This window comes from Protobothrops mucrosquamatus, unplaced genomic scaffold, assembly GCF_001527695.2.
Source record: "Protobothrops mucrosquamatus isolate PMUCROS unplaced genomic scaffold, P.Mucros_1.0 scaffold8, whole genome shotgun sequence".
Lineage (NCBI taxonomy): Eukaryota > Metazoa > Chordata > Lepidosauria > Squamata > Viperidae > Protobothrops > Protobothrops mucrosquamatus.
In genome coordinates this window covers 2153063-2169087 of record NW_015386395.1, presented here as the reverse complement: position 1 = coordinate 2169087, position 16025 = coordinate 2153063, and the positions used below count along the sequence as shown (strand labels likewise).

The following is a 16025-nucleotide window of genomic DNA, read 5'->3' as shown; positions in this document are numbered from 1 at the left end:
CGTGTCGTGTGTGTGTGTGTGTGTGTGTGTGTGTGCGCGCGCGTTGCATGACCCCATTAGCCTTTAATCACATGGAAAGAGTTATTAATATTCCTAGGCAATTCCATTACAATGAATAGGCATACCCAAATAAATTACTATGTTTAACTATTTTCTCCTCTTTTTCTTTGCTAATCTTTGCTGAAGAATTTCAAGGACATTTCTCTATTTTTTTACTGAAAAAAATGAAGACAAAATTACTGATGATGAAGGATTAGTCTAAGAAGCTGCCAGAATCAACCACAATTTTGGGAAGTACTCATCCTGCCAGAAAGTATGGGACAGCACAAAGACTGGAGACTAAGGTAAGGTCGCCCATTTCTCCCCACCCAATAGTAATATCTAAGTAACCTTCATTCAGTGTCGCCAACTTCTCCCTCACACACCAAAAAAGCAAAAGGAATAGAGTTAGATGCAAAAAAAAAAAGCCTCTTTCTGTACAGACATTTTATATATCACCCAGTCCTTAATTTCAGAAGCGTTGCAATCCTTATAAGCAAGCCCCTCCTTTCTTTGGCCACTGCTGCATTGTCATGCATGACACACCGCATCGTCAAACTCAAGTCATTTCAAGCTCCCAATGTGCCCTGTTCCTGTTATGATTATTTTGGTGGTATTTCAAGTGTCAAAAGGTCATTACAAGCTTCAGGCACTTTTAGGAGATCAAAGCAACTTGCTGTGAACTCGTAACAAACAACTACATGGAACTTAAAACAGAGCTTTCAACCATTTCACACTCTTCTAGGGCAGGGGTCTCCAAATCAGGTGATTTTAAGACTTGTGGATTTCAACTCCCAGAATTCCCCAATCAGATCCCTGATCTGGTGGACCGTGCTTAGAGGTGGCTGGATAAACTTTATGCTAGGAAAACTTGAATAAGTAGGAGCCTGGTCCTTTTTCCGGGCTAAGATTCCAGTCTTTTCAGCTTACCAAGTGGTTTCCAGTTGGGCATCTGTTCCTTCATCAGCTGGGCCCACCCTGCATAGTGGTAGAAATGCCGGACAACCAAAGGGAGATCTATTTCTTGGCTTTCCCGGATCAGGTTTCCACTGTCAAGACTGTCCAGAAGGCTGAGCAGCCGCTGATGTTTCTGGATGATCCTGGCGACACTGTGGGAAGAAGCAACTTCAGAGAAAGCACAACTGGACTGAATGGCTGCACATGGCACATCCAGCTGAGAGGAGTAGGCTATATAGTACATTGAGAAAGAAACCAACTCTTCTACAGGCAGTCTTCGACTTACGACAAGTTGTTTACAACCGTTCAAAGGAACAGACCTCGACAGGGCTACTTGTAACCCAGATTTTAATTTCTGACAATTAGCCCACTCCACGGTCACATAATCACATTTTGGACACTCAGCAAGTGGCCCACATTTATGACCATTTGCATTATCCTGCAATCATGTGATCACAAGTCATTTTTTCTTGCCAGAAATTAGCGTTTATTTCTGGTTTCCTTTGCGGACAATGGATTCACTTAATGACTGCAGTGTTCATTTAATGATCGCTGTGTTTGCTTAACGCCCACCACTAAAAATCAGGCACGATCACATGGTGACTTGCTTAACAACAGATGCAACTTATGACCGTAATCCATGATCATAAGTCAAGAATTGCCTGTAGATGCTGCTAGTAAACCAGGTGACTTCCAGGCCTATGGATTCCAACTCCCAGAATTCCCCAGGCACTATGGTTTTTAATTAAAATTCTGGAAGATGAAATACATTTATTTGGAGAATGCCCAGGCAGAGGATCTTCAGCTATGCCAACTTTAAGATGTGTGGACTTCAATTCTGTTTGGCTAGGCCAGAGTTCCTCAACCTTTCCAGCTTTGTGGACCAGCGGAGCAGGAGGGGGAATGGTTCCACGCAAGTAGCCAGCCAGCACATGCACACACGCAGCTCCATTTACGTGAGTGGCGGACGAGCATGCTCACCACTCGTGCAAATGGAGTATGTGCATGCACTCGCTCACCACTTCTATGGTCCGGTTCCGAATGGTTCATGGCCCAGTAATTGGCCGCGGCCCACGGATTGGGGACCCCTAGGCTAGGGAATTCTGGATGTTGAAATCCACACATCTTAAAAGTTGCCAAATTTGAAAAAACACTGAACTATATGGTAGGTGCTACACCATGGCATAGCTTCTTTCAACACTCTTAGAAACTGCATTTCGAGAATTCTACTAAAGATCATTTAGAACTCTGGTTTCCAATGAAACCTGAAAAAAATAATTAAACAGTGATGTTTCTGGATGGTCCAAGCTAGACCTGTTATAACTAAAATAGTAAGCCTAGTGTACAGGTAGTCCTTGATTTATGACTACAATTGAGCCCAAAATTTCTGTTGCTAAGCGAGATAGTTAAGTGAATTTTGCCCCATTGTACAATTTTTCTTGCCACAGTTGTTAAGTGAATCACCGCAGTTAATAAGTTAGTAACATGCTTGTTAACTGAATCTGGCTTCCCCATTGATTTTGCTAGGCAGAAGGTCGCAAGAGGTGATCACATGACCTTGGGACACAGCAACGGTCATAAATATGAACCAGTTGCCAAACGTCTGAATTTTGATCACGTAATCATGGAGATGCTGCAAAGGTCGTAACTGTGAAAAATAGTCATAATTCACTTTTTTCAGTGCTGCTGTAACTTTCAATGGTCACTAAATGAACTATTGTAAGTCGAGGACTACCTGTACTTGAAAACTGCTTCTGGACGTTGTGTTTGAGGAGAAAAAAAAATGAAACTTTGATTTTGGGTTTTATCGATTAGACTTGTTGTTATAGAAATGGCTAGTTTCCACTATTATGTAAAAGTAAAAAGTTGAGGTTTGATGTTACTATCTTTATTCTACTGCACCAAAGGGAGACAGAAGTCAATGCCTTTTTTTTCCTTTTTCTTCCTTCTTCCTACATTCTTCTTTTCCCTTTTCCCTCCCCTATTTTTCCTATTTGCTTTTGTATTTTTGTGTTTTATACTATAACTAATAAAAACAGAAGAAAGCTGAACAACTGCCTCACTTAGCAACAGAACTTTGGGGCGCAATTGTGGTTGTAAGTTGAGGACTATCTGTAAGTTGCCAATATTACCCTCTTGTGACTGCCACTTACTTGTAAAGGTGTCGGGCTCGAACATGGCCGGGGATTACGCCCCAAGTTCCATAGGCTGTTTTAGCAAGACAAACAGCTTTGTTCACATCTTCTTGGTTGCCTTGGATTATGGTGGCCAATGGTTCCCCTAAAGGAGAGGATGGGAAAAGAGGTTTTTTTTTTTCCTCCTGCAAAGTCTACCCTGAAATAACAATAGCACTTAGCATTTATATACCACTTCGCAGTACTTTACAGCCCTCTCTGAGCGGTTTATAGAGTCAGCCTATTGCTCCCAACAATCTGGGTCCCCATTTTACCGACCTGGGAAGGATGGAAGGCTGAGCCAGTCAGGATTGAACTCCTGGCAGTAGGCAAAGTCAGCCTGCAATACTGCATTCTAACCACTGCGCCACCACGGATTGATTGAAAGGTTCAGAAATTTTCCTAGCAATTTTGGAAAGCAGGATTAGCTATCGTTTTAAGGAATACTGTCCGCCTTTTTTATGAAGGGGAGGGAGAAATTAGCAGCAACCACTGCAATTTTGGGACTTGGAAGCAAGTAAGGCCACATGAATGGCCTACGGCATCTCTTTAGCCCCAGTTTATCAACACTTTCGTGGCATTACAAACAACACAGAGAACATAGCTTTTCAAGCCTCAGAGAAATTGAGTTTTTGGAGAAGAAGCATATAAAACACTAGACCAGCGTTTCTCAACTTAGCCAGTTTAAATTAGGTGGACTTTAATTCCCCAACCAGCAGAAATGCAGAATATATGAAGACACCCACAAGTCACCTTCCCTTGTTCATTCACCATCTTTACCTGTGGTGGGATTCTTGAGTGTGCAGGTCTCTCGCCCATCTGGTTTCAGCCACGTGCCACTTATAAAGTGTCCGAAATTACGATCATGAAATTCCAGCCAGGACTGAAGAAAAAGAGGGAAGTGTCAGGTTGGAGGGGAAAGGAGAATTTACTCTATACCTATTTAGATCTGTTTTGGTACATCCTGGCGTCTTCTTCAAACAATAATGGATACTTAGCAACTTTTTCCAGAAAACAGGAGGGAACAGCAAGTTTCAGAGAAGGAACTTACAACTTCAAGAAGTTGCTGGACTCTTGTTAGGCCTGGTCAACAGTCATGGCCAAGAGGAGATCCATTATTGTCCCATCTGGAGATCCACTGTTTCCCTACCCACTCATCCATTCTGATCGAGAGGAAAAGATCAGAATATTCAGCTTTTGGCATTCAGTTAATCCTCTACTTACAGCTATTCATTAGCAACTGTTCAAAGTTACAATGGCACTGAAAAAAGGGACTTGCAACCAGTCTTCACGCTTACAAGCATTCCCCAAGGTCACGTAATCAAAATTCAGCTGCTTGGCACCCAGCACATATTTAGAATGGTTGCAGCATCCCAAGGTCATGCGATCACTATTTGTGACCTCCCCAGTTGGCTTCTGACACGCAGTCAATGGGGGAGGATGAATTTGCTTAATGATGGCATGTTTCACTTAACAACTATGGCAAAAAAGTTGTAAAATGTAGAGAGGCTCACTTAACAGCTGCCTGGTGTTGTAACTTTTAATGATTACTAAATGAACTGTTATAAATCGAGAACTACCTGTACTGTTCCATTCATTTTCAAATCTATGCAAAGATATTCACTGATTGATCAATCTGTTAAGCCTAAAGGTTGAAAAACACCGACTGTAGAAGGCTAGCTTAAAACTGTCAAGGATTTTAAGGCTAAAATAATTTTTAGAGAGAAGTTAATCCTATTGTAAGGGTTACTATGGAAGGGTGAGAGAGTGTGAGATTGTGCCATAAAAGCATTAATTTGGCTTGAATGCCAGGATACAGAATCCAAACACTCTCTCTCAGTCCAACCCACCTCACAGGGTTGTGATGGGAAAAACAGGAGAAAGAAAATGATATATATTCTTGAGTTTATAAAAATAATAAAGTAGGGATAAATAAGTAGGGTTTCTACAGACAGAAACACGGCTGCGCCATGGGTTCACCTGTGTCTCCCATTGTGGCCAATCTCTAGAGGTAGAAAGAGAAAAGGTAGAAACCAAAGTCCTAAACTCCTTCACAGGAATCCCACCCACTCACAGGTATAGGTATGTGGACGATACTTGGGCCAAGATCAAAACACAGGAATTGGAAGCGTTCACCAAACACATCAACTCTGTGGACAGATACATGAAATCCACACGGGAAGATGTTAAGGAAAATTGTCTGTCCTTCCTGGACTGTGGAGTACACATTAAGGAAGACAGAAGCCTTAACACTGAAGTTTACAGAAACTCCCCCCACACACATAAACATGGATCAATATTTACATATTGATTCTCACCACCCACTGGAGCACAAAATGGGAGTTATCAGAACCCTATGCCACCGAGCTGAAGGTCTGCCTACCAGCAAAGATGGGAAAGAAAAAGAACTAAAACATATCAAGGAAGTCCTCAGAATGTCTGGCTATCCCAAGTGGGCCTTCATCAAATCCCCAAAAAGACCCAGCAGGAGCTCCTCCATAACAGACAAAGAAAACAATAAATGAAGCAACATTGTCATTCCATATGTTGCAGGACTATCGGAAAAGCTCAGGAGGATCTTCAGCCAACACAACATACATGCACACTTCAAACCCAAGAATACACTAAGGCAGAAGCTTGTCCACCCCAAGGATAAAACACCAGGTCCCAGACACAAACTGAGCAACGTGGTATATGCAGTACAATGCAGTGAGCCATGTGCAGATCTGTACATTGGGGAAACAACCGCTTCATAAACACATGGAAAAACATGGGAGAACAAACCCATCAGGACAAGATTCAGCAGTCCATCTGCATTTAAAAGACACTCTTTCGAAGACAGCAAAGTCCACATTTTGGACAGAGAGGACCATTTGTTTGAAAGAGGGGTCCAATAGGCCATCTATGTCAAAATTGAACAGCCCTCTCTCAACAGAGGGGAGGGATATGCCATCATCTATCTCCAGCCTACAACACAGTCCTTTCAGCAGTTCCAAGAAGGCTCCACACCCATTTGCACCACTCCGGTGACCCTGATGACACACATAAACCTCCAGTGGCCTCAACGACTCTCTAAAAGAATGCAAATGACCAGCTGTCTGCAAGGAGTATAAATCCTTCCATTCCCCACCATCCAGTCAGAGCTGAAGAAGCTTCTTGGATGAGAAGCAAAACGTCTTCAAAGAAAAAACAAGTCCAGTTGCCTCGTGAAAAAGCATCTTTGGGATAACTATGACCTGGATGACTAAGAATCTCCATAGACATTTAGGGATAAATAAATAGTCTCTTCCCCCCTTCCCCCAAATAACCTCCGCAGAAAAAGATTTAAGCTAATGAGATACGAAAGGCTGCTCTAAAGCACGAGCAACCTTTAACAGCAGAGGTTCCTGAACCCGGGTCTCTATACAAGATCCCTCCTCAGAGTCTTTGCAGACATCTCTATTTCGATTCTCTTCCTTTACATGCCCAGGCCCATTCATCTCCTTATCTTCTTCCCCTGCTTCCTTCTCCTTCTGGCTCTTGGTCCACATTTGCCGAATCCAAGCCATCTCAGCTCTCCAAAGTTGCCGGTCCTTCTCCCGTTGGGCTTTCTCTTCTTCCCACAGCCCTTGAAATAGCTTTTCTCTCTCTCTGAAATGTGTCCGGATATCCCGCACCAACTCGTCAAATTTGTCATCCCAGGGTCTCTTCCGCCTGTTCCGGAGCTGAGCCAACTTCTCTCGGGTGCTCAGCAGACTCCGTGGCCTGGAAAAAGCTGGTGGCAGGGAGGAATGAGATGATATTACTGGAGTGGCAGAGATGAAGACCAAAGCTATGTCACCAGAGCTCTCCAGACATGAGAACCAGCCTCTGACATACATACACCAATAAAACAGCATGTTCTTTCATCATTCAAATAGACAAAGGGAGATTCAAAGAATCAAGAGGGGAGATAGTAACATCCATAAGAAACTCTGATGTAGAAACATCAAAAGAGAAAAAAATATCCCTAAAACCCATATAATTCAGTGAATATTAAATGTCGGGCAAAAAAAAAAAACAATACAGAAGGGAGTATCATTGGAAAAAAGCAATAGAAAAAGGACACTGAATTTAAGTACAGGTAGTCCTCAACTTATGACCACAATTGAGCCCAAAATTTATCTTGCTAAGTGAGACATTTTTTAAGCAAGTTTTGTCCCATATTATGACTTTTCTTGTCATGTTTGTTAAGTGAATCACTGCAGTTGTTCAATTAATTACACGGATGTTATGTGAATCAGGTTTCCCCATTGACTTTGCTTGTTAGAAGGTTGCAAAAGGTGATCACATGATCCCGGGACATTGCAACCGTCATAAGTGTGAGCCAGTTGCCACGCACCTGAATTTTGATCACGTGATCACATGGGGATGCTGTATCAGTCATAAGTATGAAAAATGGTCATAAGTCACTTTTTCAATGCTGCTGTAACTTCGAAAGGTCACTAAGCGAACTGTAGTTAAGTCAAGGACTACCTGTATCAGTTCCTATTATCCTTTCCTGTTGGTCCTAACATTGCACCATAAAATATTAAACATGGAATATTAAAATTCAATGGACAACAAACATAAGGAACGGTTGCTGGAATTGGGTATGTCTACTTTAATGAAGAGAAGGACGAGGGGGGACATGATAACAGTGTTCCAGTATCTCAGGGGCTGCCACAAAGAAGAGGGAGTCAAGCTATTCTCCAAAGCGCCTGAAGGCAGGACAAGGAGCAACGGGTGGAAACTAAGCAAGGAGAGAAGTTTCCTGACAGAACAATTAATCAGTGGAACAACCTTCCTCCAGAAGCAGTGAATGCGCCAACACTGGAAGTTTTTAAGAAGAGACTGGACAGCCATTTGTCTGAAATGGTGTAGGGTTTCCTGCCTGAGCAGGGGGTTGGACTAGATGACTTCTCTTAAGGGGAATAAACCATCTAACTATTTGGCCATTCAGTCAACTACAAATCAGACCCAAGAGAAGACATTGTTAGTATTCTAGCCCAAACATGAGAAAAGTAATGGTAAAACAGTTCAGTCAGGCTTTTAAATAGCAATTCGCTTGTTTATCTCTGACACTGAGTATCTGAAACTTTTAACTGGGAAACCCAGCAAACCAGCACTTGTTGGAAATTGGAGATACGAATCTGAGCAGATCAGGAAATTGAGGTAGTAGGTTCCAATTCTAAGCTCACATCTAGGGGAATAAGTTCCACTGAACTCAAGGGGACTTTATTTCTAAGTAAGGAGATCAGAGATGAAGGAGTTGATGATCCCGAAATCCATTCATTTTCTGATGTCTGGATAAACCCGGTTTCCCTCTCCCCCATACCCCGGATTGTACTGCTCCCTTTTCGACTCACCTCTCCGCTTTACCCCGGTTCTCCAGGGGGTGTCCAGATGTCCCGGGGTCTCCTGCTGAAGCAGAGGCTCCTCCACCATCCTGGATCTGCCAGGGATCTCCCCTGGAGACTTTTCCTGAGCAGGGTAGAGGTAAGCCCCATCTGCTGCCTTGCCTCCCCCGCGGGGGTCGGCCTCTTCCCGCGAGGGGCTCTTCTCCTTGATCACGCCACCGGCCAACTGATGGTGGAGGATCGAGGGCTCCGCACAGATCACGCCCCCGACAGCCGTTTGAGAAGAAGACGACGAACAGGCGGGGGCGCCGGCAGTCTCGCCGGGCGGCTCCAGATCGCTGCCGTCGGTGACGGAGGCCTGAGTCCAGGCGTACTCGTCCTCCGGGTGCTGCACATCCGGATCGAGCTCCGGATCGCTTTCCTCCTTGACGACCACCTGGCACCACGGAGCGCCGTCCCTGCCACGGGCACTGTCCTCGCCGCCGCCCAGGATGGCGTCGAGTTCGTGAAAGAAGCGGCAGCGCTGGCGAGCAATGCCGTCTTGCAGCTTGGCTTGCTTGTAACTTTTCTTGAGGTCTTTGCCTTTCGTCCGGCATTGATCCTCGTCGCGGAAATAGCCCTTCTCGGCCATGCGCTCCGAGATCCACTGGTAGACGTCGGCATTCCGGTGGCACCGGTTGAGCTGCGCCTGGATGGATTCCTCGCCCCACAAGGCGAGGAAATCCAGGGTCTCCCCGTGACTCCAAGTGGCCGCCCGAGTTCGAGGCACTTTAGGGCGATCCGTCGACCTCGGGCCCAGGAAGGAAGAGGGTGAAGGCGAGGACATCCCGGGACAGGAGAGGAAGCGGGGTGGGTGGCAAGGAGCAGAAGGATCAAATCAAAGGAAAGGGGGGAAAAGGATCTGCCACCTCGATTTAATTAAAAATCCAATCCCGGTGCACGCCGGGATATACCCCCCCCCTCCCTAACCCAGAAGACCGAGCGAGGCGGAGTAAGAGGGGCGGGTACCTCCGCGGTAGCACGTAACCCGAGGTGGGACTTAGTACGCAACTATTGGCCAACGAGCCCGTGGTATGCATATGAACCTGATTTAAATCGGGACTCGGGAGCCGTCTGCGCCGGCGCGATGGGGGGGGTTGCTTTGTACCCCCACCCGCGGAAACTGTTACCTCCCTGGGAACTCGGGAGTCAAAGCGGTTCTCACGTTTTGGGCTGGTTTTTCCTTCTACTCCTGATTTTTGCACCGCGTCTCTCCCCAGTTGAATCTAAATCCGGTTCTGTTTTAAAGAGAGGTCACGCAGGAGGCGTTTACCCTGGACTGAATCGCAGTAGTTATTCCGGATTTCTCTACCGAAAGGGACCGCCAGCAAAGTGAAGTCCCTAATATTAGCGATTGGAAATTCGGAGGCGATCGAATTCGTCATAAACTTCAGAGGTGGCGAAGCGGGGCTGACATTGGTCTAACGCCGGGAAAAGTTTCTTTCACACACTCCCACATTTCCCGTCCCCCCCCCCCCCCGCCGCTGCCGCTCGATTGCTCCGGAGAGCCTCACATTCACATAGTTTGTTTGCAAGAAACGCTCGTCCTGCTTTGTTGAAGTTTGGTTTGTTCAGGTACCGAAGCTTTCGGACAATGCTGATTTACAGATTTAAGGTTAAATCCAGTGATTATAGTCCCAATTGTGGGCTAGGGTTATATTCACATACCATCTTAAACCACAAACCTAAGTTTAAGGCTAAAGCTAATGCTGGAGCGCGGTTTCAACCCGGCCAGGCGGAAGTTTCCAAAAACAGCCGCGTTACTCCGATGTAGCAAGAGCAAAATACTGAACACAACACGGAAGTTACTACGAGTCCTAACGCTTGGGCTAAAACTCTTCATTGTTGTGATTTTCTCCACAAAGACACATTTCCTCGATGCAAATTTCCTCGGCTAAGGAAGAGGCTACGTTTGTCGATTAAAACTAGGTGGAGGGAACCGAAGCAGAAGTGCTGCCGGTTGTATAAGAGGCGCAAAACCCGCCCGAGCGTCCACCAATAGCGCTTCGTCTTTTGAAGCGCCTAAATAACATGCTACGTCGAATACTCGCGGCAGTGACACGTCCTGAGCCTGGGTTATCAGTAAAGGCCCAAGCAGGATCTCAGCGAGCGAAGCTTGCTGCCCTAGAGGGAGCGAAGGTCAGGGACAAAGGCGAGTGGGAGGCGGAGGTGGGGGAGGAGACAAAGAAAAGCTAAAATGTGGGGTCAAAAAAAATGCCTTTTGGGGACTGTATTTTGGGGGGAGGAATCAGAATAGAGCAACGTCTCTCCGGGCTCGCTTTGGAACCCCTCCTTTGCAAAACTTGGCTACCAGCCGCTGCAAACCATAATGGCTTAATGACGGCTTGTTGAGTAAGTTCTTCCCCCGCGCTGAGCGCGAATAGCACTGTGGTTTAGCGTGACACGGGAATCCAAGCTAGTTTCCTTCGGAGCCTACAGATCACGTTCCTCTTACGCTCACTGGATCTTGCGCACTCCGCCGGCGGGGGGAAGTGCTCAGACGTGAGAAGGAATCCCTTCCAGTCCCTTACCTGGGCTACCCCAAGCGCCTCCGGGACCGGCCCATACTCCATGGAGATGTAGATATCGTACACTGAAGGGGTCCCGCAGCTGCTTTCCGTCGCCGAGGAGTCGGCCGTTGACTCTTGTTTTGATTGCTCCAGCTTGACAGCAAAAAGCAGCAACCTTCCAACTGAGCAGCATCCCCGCCGCTTAAATAAAGAGGCACTTCCGGCCTCCCAACTACCATAGAGTTTAGTTACTTGCAAAGAAGGGTCGAGACGTAAGGCGGAACATACCGACTATAGAGATAGAAAATAATATTACAATTACTGAGGACCGTAGCTTAGTGAAACAGCGCATATATTCCCCCCCCCCCCCAAATTGATGCTTGATGGCTTGGTTTTTTTTTTCAAAATGATGTGCTCCGAATAAAAGCAAACATACGCCGTCGAAACTTGAAGGCCCAGTTTAGGGACAGATCATCATGAAGAAAATCCATCTATCTGTCACTAACCGTCGACAGCGTCTTAACGGCACATAACCGGTCAACAAAAAACTTGAAGCCGAGAAAATATTTTACAAATCTGCGACAGTATGTACAAGCCAAGTATATTCTGCATCTTGAAACATCCATCCTCCTTCTAGTTAATCCTTTATACCAGTATTTTTCAACATTGGCAACTTGAAGATATGTACAACTGCCACAATTTCCCAGCCAACAGAGTGGAAGGGTGCTGGGGAATTCTGTTAGTTGAAGGCTAGACTTCTTAAAGTTAGACTTCTTAAATTTGCCAAGGTTGAAAAGCACTGCTTTATATCATAATTAAGCCAATTCGTTTCCTAAACCGCGCTTTAAAATGCTATCCTGGTTAAGTAATATGGAGGCAGAGCTATCAGATTTTGAGATAAAATCCAGCCCCAAAGCAATGCCAGATGAATATAGACGTTGAAATATTAATCCCTTTCATATCAAGGAGTTTTGTCTTGACGTTGCTTGTACGACTCACTTCTCTAAATTTCTACGTCTTTAAAAAGTCTATAAAAACAACTCCCTGCTGCGCGCAACGTAACGAACGGGGAGTGTCTCCAAGTTGGGAGGTGCGTCTTTCCGTCCCGGCTCTCGGTGAACAGAGGGTGAAATTCGTTGCTTAGAGCCCGGTACCAAGGTGTGAGTGCGCGTGTTATAATTTAATAAACCCTCCAAACCTCGAAAGCAGAGGAAATTTCTCTCCACAGCACATTTTTTACTGTATAGCGTGTGAGTAAAAAGTGGAGGGCCGGCGCATTTTTTTAACTGTTATTTTTGCTGTTTCCGATTGGGATTCTTTTGCCTTATCCCATTTCTATAAAGAATACAGCAAAGATTAGAGAGTGGAGCTATGCCTTCTCCATTAGATGTGGGCTGGAAAGCAATATTGTATTTAAGAGTTAACAATTTCAAAGTGATAAAATTACAGTTGTGTATGTGTCAACTGTACAAGTAGCTCTTGATTAGTGTGAGTTCCAATAGTGCAAAATTTGACCTAACAGTAATGTGATTTACATGTTGATACTAGGTCACACTTTTTTTTATAAAAGACTGGAAAACTTTCATGGACTTTTTGGGGGAAATGGACAAAAATGAACTGGTAATATATAATTTGGGAAGGCAAAAATGGTGATAATTATGTTTGTAACCGCGGTACAGAAAATCAGAAGTCACTTGTTTAGATATTTTTTCTTCCCTGGTCTAGACTTTTTGTCACTTTTTCTTTGATCTTCTAAAATCTTTTTCTTTTTTCTGATTCCTTATGTAATTTTTAATCCATATTTTTTCCTTAATAAAAACTATATTTAAATAATTGATACCAGGTTCTGTTTGCTGTCTGCCAATATATTAACATTAACGCAATATATGAATATATTGGGGGTACTGTGAGTATAGTAGTAAAAAGGTAAAAATGTCCTAGAAAACCACTTGGGTGGGAGCTTATGAATGTAATTTTTTTGAACATTTTTCATTTTGCCTTTATACCTAATACTCCTCCTTCCTCTTATTTTTTCTATAACAACAATCCTGTGAGATGGGTTGGGCTGAGAGAGTGATTGGCTCAAAGTCACACAGGCAGTTTTCATGCCTAAGGAAGATCTAGAACTCAATCTCCTCTAGGCCAACACTAAGCACCCTAGACCAGGGATAGACCAAAGAGGCTATATTTTCATACCTGTTTTAACCTTATTTGGGGATAAATGAGAATCTTAAGATTTCCTGTTTTCCAGAGAAATATCATTCGAATAGTGCAAATTTGAACAATTCAGCCATTTTGTGGGATGAATTAAGTGCACTAATTGAGACTTGCCTGTACTCGTTTCCATAGGATGTCAGTTGCTTTAAGTTCAGTGAGGTTGAGCTAACAACTAATATGGATTGTAAGATTTTACTGCTTTAGTCTCAGTAAAAGGTGGGTTGGTAAAAGCCAAACTAAGAATGGAGTTTGTAGCAAAACAGGTAGCAGCAGCAAAAGTAATCTGTTAGAGTATAGCCAGATTATAATGGAGTTTTTCTTCTATTTATTTAGGTTGCTAGGGAATTATTGGCTAATTGTTTATTCGAGTCTACACTGCATTATAAGACTGAAGAAAGAAAACTGATTTTTCTTATTTTCTTGGAGGGAAGAGGGAGGTTAATGCCATACATAATGGACTTAAAAAACAAGGCCAATAGAATCAGAACAATTGTGGTGGTACAGTAGTTAGAATGCAGTATGGTAGGCTAATTCTGCCCACTGTTAGGAGTTCAATCCTGACTGGCTCAAGGTTGATTCATGAGGACTCAGATTGTTGGGGGCAATATGCTGACTCTGTAGACTACTTAGAGACGGCTGTTAAGCACTATGAAATGGTATATAATGCTATTGCCATTGCTATCAGTTGAGGCCTGGCTTGGGTGGTACAAGGAGTCTACCAGTTTAATATGCCTGGATCTTCTATGGCTTTCTTATATGGACTGCAATTGTAGTTATAATGTTATTTTGGTACTTTTCTATGAGGTGGCTGCATTGGTCTTAAGTAGCAGAAGTAAAAAAGGGCCTTGTGCTATCTTAAAAACAAAAATATATCATTTATCCTTTTATTATTCTTTAAGGGGTTCTAAACCTCTTTGTTATCTTCCCTAATGTTTGTCAAAACTTTCAGCATTTCTGCCTTTTTTCCCCCTTTCAGTTTGTCCAGTTCTCGGAGACTGCCTGGACAAGTCCCTGGAGTTTTCTTGGCAAAGTTTTGCAAAAGTAGTTTGCCATTGCTTCCTTCCTAGGGCTGAGAGAAAGTGACTGGCCCAACATCACCCAGCTGGCTTCGTGCACAAGGTAAGATTAGAACTCTCTGTCTTCGGGTTTCTGGCCTGATCTCTTAATCATTCCACTAGACTGACTCTGCCTTGTTACTCTGCTGCTATTTCATGGAGAAAACATGGCGGTTGTGTTCTAGACTTCTCAGTTCATGAGAAGGGAAGGATGGATAAGCAATGGCTTTTTCTTGGGAGTCCACCCTAATAGACTTTCCTCTGCTGCATCTTTCGAAGGTTTGAAGAACATGCATAAGCAATGTACAATAATCAATTGTCTTTCAGCCTCTACCTTTTAGGCAATTTTCTTCCTGACCCAAGGGCTCAATGCAATTTTTTTCCAATCTGATACCGTTTGAGTGGCCTATTAAATTTGGATAGCAACACCACTATTTTTGCAGTACTATGGTTCTAATAGTCCAACACATCTTGACAGATCCAAAATAGGAAAATCTGATATAATCGGTCTGTCTCTTTTCTTCTAAATTTTGGTTCTTAACCTTTGCTTCATTTTGTAGACTCTATTGGGCCCACCAGTTTCAGCATGACATCAGTTACAGATAAGTCCTTGTTATCGGCTGAGCTACAAGAAGATGAGGAAGAGGAATTCAATCGCCTTCTGCTTCAGGTGTGTTGAAGGCAGTTTCTCTCAAATTTAAGAAAAATGTTGGGGTTTTTTTGCAACAGAAGCAGTACTCCTGCGATAAGATAGCAGAATGAGGTTATAGAAGGAATTCAGCCTCAGGGAGAGCCTGATCTAGAAGGGAGCAAGAACAAAGAGCCTGATCCAGAAGGGAGCAAGGCAAAGAGTTCATGCTAGAACAAAAAAGCCCCCCCACCTCTTGATTTAATAAAACATTTAATATTCCCATAAACTAAATCCATCCACTTTAATATGCTTCCTCCTTATGTGCCCAGTTATTTCTTCCCTCTTGTCACATTAAATTGAAATAATGACTTTTTAATTTCATGTTTTTGGGTGGTTGAAGGCTGAAGAGCGGGTGTGGCTGGCATTGTAGGAAGTTTAGGAGGCTTTTTGGCTTTGGCGTTCCTATTTTATAGTTCATATGACATTTTTTACTTTTTTCCCCCTCTTCAGAAGAAGATCACACCATCATTTTTGAACAATCCAAGTCAGAGGAGATTAGGAGCTCCAGAAAGTACTTATGGAAGCCATAGGTGGTCTCCGGGGCCATAAATATTGCAACTATCCACTTCTTTTGACAGACAGCCAATGGGGGGGGGAGGGGGCTGCCTTTGAACCATCTGAACAGGTATATAGATAAGGCAATGCGGCTCTGTCAGAAATAATTTTTGGAAGGACGTCTTTATTTCTTGTTCAAGACTATTGCTTTCACTGCTGTCAGAAATTTGATAGAACTATGGTTTTAAATTAAATTATACATCTATAGTTAATTCCAGACACACAGTAGTAATCCTGCCGCAGATTACCCCCCATCGACCTGTACGCTCCCACAGAGTGGGTCTCCTCAGGGTACCGTCGGCCAGACAGTGCCGGCTGGCGACCCCAAGGGGGAGGGCCTTCTCTGTGGGAGCTCCCACCCTCTGGAATGAACTACCCCCAGAGATCAGGGTGATCCCTGATCTCCCTTCCTTCCGCCGCGCCCTTAAGAC

At 44.0% G+C, this 16025-nt stretch overlaps 2 protein-coding genes across 2 annotated transcripts in view; one reads left to right on the top strand and one right to left on the bottom strand.

Moving 5' to 3' along the window:
* The window catches only part of ALDH16A1 (aldehyde dehydrogenase 16 family member A1), a 45963-nt gene extending 36805 nt beyond the window's left edge, over positions 1-9158 (bottom strand). Inside the window, exons 1-5 of the mRNA XM_029283032.1 lie at positions 8537-9158; positions 6539-6924; positions 3951-4053; positions 3150-3276; positions 970-1148 (exon numbers count right to left, since the gene is read on the bottom strand). Of these exons, the coding sequence (XP_029138865.1) occupies positions 970-1148; positions 3150-3276; positions 3951-4053; positions 6539-6924; positions 8537-9158 (1417 nt within the window). The remainder of the gene's footprint in view (positions 1-969; positions 1149-3149; positions 3277-3950; positions 4054-6538; positions 6925-8536) is intronic.
* Positions 9159-14371: 5213 nt separating this feature from the next.
* PIH1D1 (PIH1 domain containing 1) overlaps positions 14372-16025 on the top strand; it is a 16944-nt gene continuing 15290 nt past the window's right edge. Inside the window, exons 1-2 of the mRNA XM_015810338.1 lie at positions 14372-14412; positions 14909-15018. Of these exons, the coding sequence (XP_015665824.1) occupies positions 14935-15018 (84 nt within the window). The 5' untranslated portion in view covers positions 14372-14412; positions 14909-14934. The remainder of the gene's footprint in view (positions 14413-14908; positions 15019-16025) is intronic.